Source organism: Pelodiscus sinensis, chromosome 3 (assembly GCF_049634645.1).
Source record: "Pelodiscus sinensis isolate JC-2024 chromosome 3, ASM4963464v1, whole genome shotgun sequence".
NCBI lineage: Eukaryota > Metazoa > Chordata > Testudines > Trionychidae > Pelodiscus > Pelodiscus sinensis.
In genome coordinates this window covers 27350126-27359680 of record NC_134713.1, presented here as the reverse complement: position 1 = coordinate 27359680, position 9555 = coordinate 27350126, and the positions used below count along the sequence as shown (strand labels likewise).

General features: G+C 44.7%; 1 protein-coding gene across 1 annotated transcript; it reads left to right on the top strand.

Annotated features, from left to right (window-relative positions):
* Positions 1-416: 416 nt before the first annotated feature.
* RRM2 (ribonucleotide reductase regulatory subunit M2) lies at positions 417-9100 on the top strand. Its single transcript, XM_075923506.1, has 10 exons — positions 417-657; positions 746-823; positions 2309-2464; positions 3210-3326; positions 4083-4216; positions 5242-5336; positions 6667-6800; positions 7185-7289; positions 7596-7709; positions 8178-9100. The coding sequence occupies exons 1-10, from the start codon at positions 565-567 to the stop codon at positions 8328-8330; spliced, it is 1179 nt and encodes a 392-aa protein (XP_075779621.1). The 5' UTR covers positions 417-564; the 3' UTR covers positions 8331-9100.
* The last annotated feature ends 455 nt before the right edge of the window (positions 9101-9555 follow it).

Here is a 9555-nt window from a genome sequence, read left to right as displayed (position 1 = left end):
TTTTTCCGAGTCTGCAAACACCCCCGTGCGATAGACTCTTATCCCGCTTTAAAAGAGGGGGAGAATGAGGCAAGACTGACCCTCTTCTCGCTGCGGGAGAGACAATGCAACAAAAGGTGCGAAAGGGAGGGGGCAGACGCAGGGGGTGGAACGTCAGGACAATCCAGGGGCGTGTCCAGCTGGGGCTTTGGGCCAATGGAAGCCTCCAGGAGACGTGCAAGTGATTTTTGAAGTGGATTCCCGCTTGTCTAAAAAGAGGGGCGTGGCCGGCCTAAGGCTTCTGACCAATAGAAGCGCAGAGCGGTCGGAATTTTCGGCGGCTCCCTCGTTTGTGACAATGGGTAGCGCGCCGCGGCCGGGCCTCGAGCCAATGGGAACGCAGCAGCGACGGCAGGTTTCGGGGCGGGCGGAGTGCCCGCTGTTGCGATTGGGCGGCCTGGCGTTCTGGCGCCAAGTTCGAAGGGAATATAAAGCGTCCCCGGGGCACCCACCACCCCTTGTTCCCCCAGCACGACTGAACCGGAGCTTTCATCGCGTCCCAGCCGCTGCCTCTCTCTGCTCGCCATGATCCCCGCCCGGGCCCCGTTCTCCGTCCGCAACGAGCAGCCCCGCCTGTCGCCCATGAAGAACCTGGTCCTGACCGACAAGGAGAACACGGTGAGTGGCCGCCCCCCCCCCCTCGCCGCCCCCACCCCCCCCAGCCACGGGCGCGGCGCCTCTCACCAGCCGCTCTCTGTCTCCGCAGCCCCCCGCGCTCAGCGCCACGCGGGTCCTGGCCACCAAGACGGCGCGGAAGATCTTCCAAGAGGCGGACGCGAAGCCGGTGAGTCGGGGCCGGGGGGAGGGGAGGGGAGCCGGGGGGATTCGGGCGATCGGCCGGGCTGGGCTTGGGGAGGAAGCGGCTGTGAGCGCGCGCGGGTTGAGCTAGGCGGCAGCGGGAGGCTGGTCCCGCCGCTTTCTGCCTTGGCGCCAAATTCTGCGGCCCGCCAACGCGCGGGAGCCCCCCCCCCCCGCCTTCTTCCTCTCCTGGGGTGGGGAGCACCCCTCCCTCCGCGGGGGGGCCCCTCTCTTCTCCCCCCCTTCCCTGGGGTGGGGAGCACCCCTCTCCTTCTGCGGGGGGGGCCTCTCTTCTCCCCCCCCTTCCCTGGGGTGGGGAGCACCCCTCTCCTTCCGCGGGGGGGGCCTCTCTTCTCCCCCCCTTCCCTGGGGTGGGGAGCACCCCTCGCTTCTCCCCCCCTTCCCTGGGGTGGGGAGCACCCCTCTCCTTCCGCGGGGGGGGCCTCTCTTCTCCCCCCCTTCCCTGGGGTGGGGAGCACCCCTCGCTTCTCCCCCCCTTCCCTGGGGTGGGGAGCACCCCTCGCTTCTCCCCCCCTTCCCTGGGGTGGGGAGCACTCCCGCTTCTCCCCCCCTTTCCTGGGGTGGGGAGCACCCCTCTCCTTCTGTGGGGGGGCCTCTCTTCGCACCCCCCTCCTTCCGTAGGGGGCCCTCTCTTCTCCCCCCCTTCCCTGGGGTGGGGAGCACCCCCCTCCTTCCGCGGGGGGGCCTCTTCTCTCCCCCTTCCCTGGGGTAGGGAGCACCCCCCTCCTTCCGCCAGGGGGCCCCTTTCCCCTGGGGTCGGGGAACAAAGGCCTTTTGTGTACACTAGTAGGTCTGCATGGGCCAAGTACTGCACAATAGTTTAGTGCCCTTTAGAAGCTACACCTCTGTTGAACAGGTTACCACATGCCATAGACAAGCCCCAACCCAGACCTAATCGTGCCCCCTGACTTCATCTACAAAATAGTCTCATCACATGCACCTAAACTCCACGGGTGGGAGGGGCAAGGGGCCTGGCTGCAGCCAGCAGGCTAGACTCTCTGGGCATCTGGGGTGGAGAGAGATGTGAAGGAGGGACTGGCACTTGGCAGCAATGGCCAGAGAAGCAGAGTGAGCTGGGGCCACGTTCAGCTGCCCCCACTGCTGCCTGTGAGTATGTGTGGGAGGGGGGTTGGCCCCTTGGCCCTGCAAGTGCCCCCAGATACATCCAGTTGGGGAGGAGGGTGAAGAGGCAGGGTGGAGCAAGTGCCCAAAAGAGGAAGGGTGTGGCCTGGGGCCGAAGGGGTTGTCCCAACCCTTCCTTGGCCTGAGGGGGGAGGGTCATGTGGCTACTGGCCCCTACGTTCTTTCCCCGCTCCTAGTTGTCCCTGATCACAATGGGATGCAAACTAGTGCATCACATTCATGGTTACGCTTTCCTCTTCCCAACATCCACAGTGTCTACCAACACTGGGGACATGGAAATCAATTTTTCTTATTGTGTCTCCTTTAGTTGAAACCCAAAGCAGTTACTCAAGCTCCTAGCAATCTGGAAGATGAGCCACTCCTACGGGAGAATCCCCACCGGTTTGTCATCTTCCCCATCCGGTACCATGATATCTGGCAAATGTATAAGAAAGCAGAGGCCTCCTTCTGGACAGCTGAAGAGGTGAGAGGCTCCCATGATGGTATCCCTGCTCTGGTTGTTTCAGTGGACATGCCCACTGGATATTCACCGCTCAGGCCAGCTCATAACAAAGTGTGTGTTCCTAGTAGTATTAACATATTTACATTGCAATAAAACCTGTGGGACTCAGTCATGATCAGGAACTTTTGTAGTAGGTGCTGTACTAATGCAACAAAGATGGTCCATGTCCCAAAGAGTTACAGATGATGTGTCGAAGTGCCTCGCTACCTGTGCTAATGTGAGGGTTTCTTTTGTCAGCATAGGTAATCCATGAGCTAGATCCATGGAAGAATTCTTTGATCTGGAGGTTTAGCTATTGGCCAAAGGTGCAAAAAAGTCATTCCTTACCAACATAGGCCAGCTTAATTTTCTAGTGCTGATCTAGCCTAAGCTTGTTAAGAACCAACAGTGACTGTATATTAAGTGTACTAGAGCCTTAAAATTGTTATATTTAATGCAGGGGTGTGCAATAATTTTTACAGGAGAGCACTTAATGAATTTTGATATGTGGCCTCAGGCTGCATCTTGCCCAGCCCGGATTAAAATAGCTTTGGAAAAAGTGACATAAACCAAGAACAACTTTCCATGGTTCTAGGAACCCATTAAACTTCATAATTTGATTTACTGCAGTAATATTTTATGTTTAATACACAGTATAACATTGCTTTATATAAATGCATTCTTTAGTAGCATGATAAAATTGTAAGTGCCTGCTTTTGTTCTTCAGGTTGATCTTTCCAAAGATATTCAGCACTGGGAATCCTTGAAGCCTGAGGAAAAGTACTTCATTTCACATATCCTAGCCTTCTTTGCAGCAAGTGATGGCATTGTAAATGAGAATTTGGTAAGCATACAGAAGAGAAATCCTGAAGTAGAAATCGTTCTGTTAACAAAGCTGCCCAAATAAAACAATGAGATGTTTATCTCTTGAGCGTCTTCTGCTTTAAAACCTATTAAATCAGTAGTCATTTTTCAGGAGGTGGGGAGGGTTAGGAAAAGTTGTGCTTAGTAAAGGACTCTTATGGACTTTTTTGTAATCTAAGCTTCCCCTATGGGGAGAAGAGGATGATTTTGTAGTAAGACCAACAGATTTGGGAGTCTGTTGACCTGGCTGTATTCCAGGTTGTGGTGTGAATATTTTTTAGCGGGGGAAGGGGATCACTTCCACAATCTTGTTTGATTCATCTATACATGGGTGCAGGTATTTGTGTGTCTCATAAAGCAATTGAGACTGAAATCACATTTGTACTTTGCTTTCAAATTCTTGTTCATGAGCTGCAAAAGTGCAGAATATTACTACAGCTCTGTCAAATTTGGCATTGTCCTGCCTTAGATTAAGCAGAAATGAGAAAAATGCAGTGTTTCTTTAAGGCCAAATACTCAAGGAGTTAAGATGAGATCAAGGCAGAACCTGAGATTCCTGACTCTCAGGAGGATGCTATTCTAGTGCACTGTCCTGGGCTTAACTTCTGAACATTAAAACGTTTGTCACACCATAGGGGTGTAAAGCAAAACTGGAGATACTTGTGGGTTTAATAGCATTAAATTACAATTTAAGTGGGTAATCCTTTCTGCAACAATTACTTGGTTTCTCCTCTAGGTGGAACGATTCAGCCAAGAAGTACAGATAACTGAAGCTCGCTTTTTCTATGGCTTCCAGATTGCTATGGAAAATATACATTCAGAAATGTACAGTCTGCTCATAGACACTTACATTAAAGATCCAAAAGAGAGGTTAGTATCACAGTGAAATGTCCAAGTTGATGTAATATGGTGGGTTCTAATAGTATTGCCTTTTCTAAATCTTGAAACAATACAGAAATGATTTGAGAATTTAACTAGCTTGGCAAACATGATGTGAAGAACAACTCAAGTATAATAAAAAGCAGGAAGGCTCAACAAACCATCCTAGGAAGAGATTAAAAGCATAACCGGTTTAATTTAGTAACTGATACATGAGGGTATGAAACCAAATTTGTCAAGGGAGCCAAAGTCAATCTATATAGATACTTAAAATTGGTCTACTCATAATACAATAGGCCCATGGTATTGGCTAGTTCATGGATTAGGTGGCCTAGAACAGTTTCTATGGGAATTATTACAGCTTGTATCTTTTTGACTTTTTATAACATTCTAATGTACATCTACCCATCTAATGATTCTGTGCCATTGTGAGCAGGTTACAACTATTTTTCAACCTGTCTTGTAATAAACTGCTCATTTCTGACAGCTACACATATACAAAGCTGTCTGCTTTAAAACTTTGGGTTATTAGTGCTAAAACTCAGCTTGAAAAACAAAAACTATACCTTACTCTTGGATTGATATAAATCTTTCAAAGTGAGCCAGAAAGATTATTTAAGAATTAATTATATGAAAATAGTTCATGAACTAGTTCTACATACTTTCTTAAAAAGCTTAGCACAAGACTTAAACTTGCAGTTTGATGTGTATCAAAATGTTTGTAAGCCCACAAATATACTTCAGACTGCAAGAGGGATTGGGGTATTGGAATACTAGAACAAGGGAGATGCACTGACATAAAGGAATGAATTGCACAAATTCAGCATATCTGTGTTGGGATTACCACCAGTGTAACTATACAAGTGCCAAAATCACGAATGTAAACCGATTCTAAGATACTGGTTTCAAAATGTGTTGGATGGATGGGGGTTGCAATGACACGTACCTGTTAGGCATGCTACTTTCAAACCTACTGCACCTAGTCACCTGTGACTTCTTCCACTTCTAATGTACAGGGAATTTCTTTTCAATGCCATTGAAACACTACCATGTGTTAAAAAGAAGGCTGACTGGGCCATGCGGTGGATTGGGGACAAACAAGCAACATACGGTGAGTTTCTGAACTGTGTATTTACTAGATGTAGCTAAAGCTACTACTGGAAGTATCCCAAAATAGCTATTGTTCATCTTTAAATGCACCTGTTATTTTGAAATATATTTCAAATAATAGGCGTGTTACTACTGCATCCCTGAAAAACCTCATTCCATGAGGGTTAAGGGACTTATCGGAATAGCACATTATTTTGAAAGGTAGTGTTGTGAAGACAGTGCTGAATTTCAAGATAAGCTATTTTGAAATTACCTTGAGATAAGCTATGCAATTTGCATAGCGCTTATTGCATAGCTTATTTTGAGGTAAGGATGCAGTACAGACACCCCAATGTGTTTCCTAGAAAATGAAGCTTTCAGTAGCCGTGCTTTCCTTCATGGCCAAAGGGAAGGTGGTGATTTGCCTTATTTCTGGAAGATTGTAGTCTCAGTTGGATCAAATTATTCTCTTCTGAAGAGGCTCCATTTTTTGCCTGGTCCTTTGTGACAAGTGTCTAGTTAGTAGTATGTTCATTTTTGGTAGCTGCTTTAAACACATGTAGCTTATTCCTCCCAAAGAACTATGTTTCTGTTGAAGGATAAATATGTAATCTGCTTTATGGATTCTTGGATTGTCTCACTTGGCAGGTGGGAGGTGATAGACATTTCCATTATCCCTTGAGTATTAAATCTTTACTCAAGGCCTTGTCACATGTTCTCAGACCTGTCTGGGTTCAGAATTGCAGGCTGTCAAAACAGACCAAAATAAATTATCAGCGTTTTAGTGTAACATGATAGTATGTGGGACCTTGGCTACACCAGTAAAGAGTTGTCAAGGTAAACTGTAGTTGAAGAGCTGACGCTAGACAAGTTGAAGAAAACTTAAGTGATAACTTTAACTACATGGGTACGAGTTGTGGAGGGTTTTGACTCAGAAGTTGAGACCACAGTTGGAGTTGCAGTTCCAGGCACACAGCCTGCCTTCCAAAGCAGGACAGCAGCGTGGAAGGGAAGCTGTGTCCTCCAGTTGGGTCTCAAACACAGGAATGATGAGGGAAGAGGATGGCTGGGCTAACTGGTTTTGTGACTGGTAAATGGGGGCTACAGTGCCACTCAAACTATTAGTGGTTTCTGCAACAATTCTTTTCTTGCACATGAGTTATTTAACACTTGTTTTTTGTAGTGAAGACAAGGTCTTAGTCTCTCTGGGTCTGGTGGACTATAAAACTTCAACAGGAATATTTCCCATGCACAGATTTCAGGAATGGAAAACTCAATATGCTTTGGGGTTTTTTTCTGGCTAGGTAAACATTAGCTATAGTGCAAAATATAACATTCAGCTTTCCTGACAGGAGAACGTGTAGTAGCTTTTGCAGCAGTGGAAGGAATCTTCTTCTCTGGCTCCTTTGCATCTATCTTTTGGTTGAAGAAGAGAGGATTAATGCCTGGACTCACTTTTTCTAACGAACTCATCAGTAGAGATGAGGTAAAAGAACCTTGTAATAATCTTGTACTATAATGCACCACAAGAGACACAGGACCTTAATGTCTCAGATAACTATTTGATTCTTCTTAAATATCTGGGGCTAAATTAATGGGTAAACAGTATCTTGGAATAAATAAGACTTGAATTGAGACAGTGAGTGAATCTCCATTAAGGTGATGATTGAAGGGAAAATCCTAATAAAGGCTGCCTACTCAATTTTGCAAGGGGGAAACTACAAAGTGTGACCTATTTCCTCCAAGGGAAAATCATCTGAGCTTTGAGTACTAACATGGGTATCTGGCTTGTGAGCTTTTCAAATATGCCTCTGACTAGAAATGCCATCTGACAGTGTTTCTGAAATAATATCTAAACTCACTTTTTTAGGGTTTGCACTGTGACTTTGCCTGCCTAATGTTCAAGCACTTGGTGCACAAACCATCTGAGGAAAAAGTAAGAGAAGTCATTACCGATGCTGTCAGGATAGAGCAGGTAATCAGGTGTTCCTTTTTTTGGGTAGAAAACCTGCTCTAGATCAGTGTTTCTTAAACTAAGTTCCGCAGAACACTGGTGTTCCGTGAACAACTCGCAGTTGTGCTGCAACCTCTTCTTTGTTTTGTTACTTTGTTTTTTGTGTTTTTTTTTGTCTAGCAATTTTTTAAAGAAAATTTTTATAGGTGTTCTGCATTTAAAAAAAATTGTTTGGTGTTCTGTGGTCTCAAAGTTTAAGAAACAAACGTGTTATCTAGAGCAGTGTTTGCTGAGGCCTGTGCTAACCTCCCCTCTTAACACCTGCAGGAATTCTTGACAGAGGCACTACCTGTAAAGCTGATTGGCATGAATTGCACTTTAATGAAACAGTACATAGAATTTGTGGCAGACAGACTTATGATGGAACTGGGATTTAGCAAGGTAAGATTTCATAGGAAAAGGTTTGTATTCTTTTGATATTTCCTATAAATCTTGAATATGTAAAATGGCTGCCACATGTTAATGTCACCATTTTAAGCTCTTCACCAATAGCCAGGAACCTTCTAGCAGGTTGTTCATTTTCCATGGATGTTAATGCTCAGTTCTGGATGGGGCCCTACATGATACATAATGACAGTCAAATAAGCAGTGTGGTGGAAAGAAGGTATTGCAAGAAACACTGTGTTCTTCTGCCTCTTAAGAGAGCAGCAAACAAAGGCATACAGTAGTGCAGCACCTAAAGACTTAGGAGGGGGAGAGGTTTCACTTGTCAGATAGAAAACTGATATACTTTTATATTAAATAAATTCTTAAATTGGCTTTCCCACTGCTAGTCCTCACTTCCGGGTTGGCTCTTTTATGCCACTTCCAGACTTGAAAACCCATTTGATAAGAAGTCTTGTCTTTCAGATATTCAAAGCAGAGAATCCATTTGACTTCATGGAGAATATCTCACTGGAAGGAAAGACTAACTTCTTTGAGAAGCGAGTAGGAGAATACCAGAAGATGGGAGTAATGTCAAAACCCACAGATAACTCTTTCACTCTGGATGCAGACTTTTAAATGAACTTGAGACCACTGAAGATGAGATGTGCATGCTCTATTTAAATGAGACATTACTTTATACTGAAAGTCGCAGTATGACTTGATATTGTACTAAAATCCTGCTCTTGAATGGAGTGGTATGGTACTGTCTTGAGGAGGCTAGTGTAGCTACAGCAGTAAAATTCTTTTATTAGCTATTGCCAATGGTGTTAGTTTATAGAATGCTTTAAAATGGAGTAACTTGTTATAAAAATCATATAACTAATTCTTGGAAGTTATTTCAGGAAATCTCAAATGCCATCCTTGGAAATAGGGAGGTTTTACACAGATATCGCTGGCTTTTGGAATTCCTCAAACGAAGCTTTAAGTAATTGAAATAGAGTAAGACTAAACCATTTTAGAGATTAGGCTCTTGGATACTGCAGGGGAAGCTAGATGACCTCACTGCTTCTTAGCAGGTTTTAAGTTTACTACTTACTATTTTTAATAGTTTTGTACATAAACCTGGCACTTTAATACTAAAAATAAAGAACTCTGACCTGTAGTATTTTGGCAACTTGAATATTGATGCTTGAGTTTAGAATAAACGTTTAGACTCAGCATTGCATTATAATCTTTTTGTTTTTATGCTTTATTATATGTAACTTAATATAATAACTTTTGTATCAAACCTGTTGGTGATCCTGATATACCTATAATAAAACTTCTGACAAGGTGTATAAATACAAACTGTATGGAAGCTGAAAAGCTCATTAAAGTCCAGTGTTCTAGGTACTGGAAAAATACAACTTAAGTTGCTGGCCTCTGCTTGAAATCAAAGCTTCCTTTTGGAAATACTTGAGGTTTTTTGCCTGTTCCTAATTCGTATTTTATTTGATCAGTCACAGCCACCACTTCACTAGATCAGTTTTGCCCTTCAGAGCAGTGTAATAGATTCCTGGAAGGCACTAGGTAACCTGCAAAACAAAAGGACCATGGTCATAAGCAAACCTGCTGCTTGTCTTAGCATTGGCCTCTGGCACCTAATGGATACAGTGGAGCTTAATTTAGATTATTCCAATTCATCTTATAGTTTATTTACCTCTGTTTATTCAGATTGGAATTCATGAGGTAGTCCACAGTGAAATTGGATACGTGCACTTAAAGAAACCAATAAAACACATGGTGGATAGAGGGAAATAAGCCTTGTCTGCATCTTGTCACTCAATGTTTATGGCTTACCTGCAGCAATCATTTCCAGCTA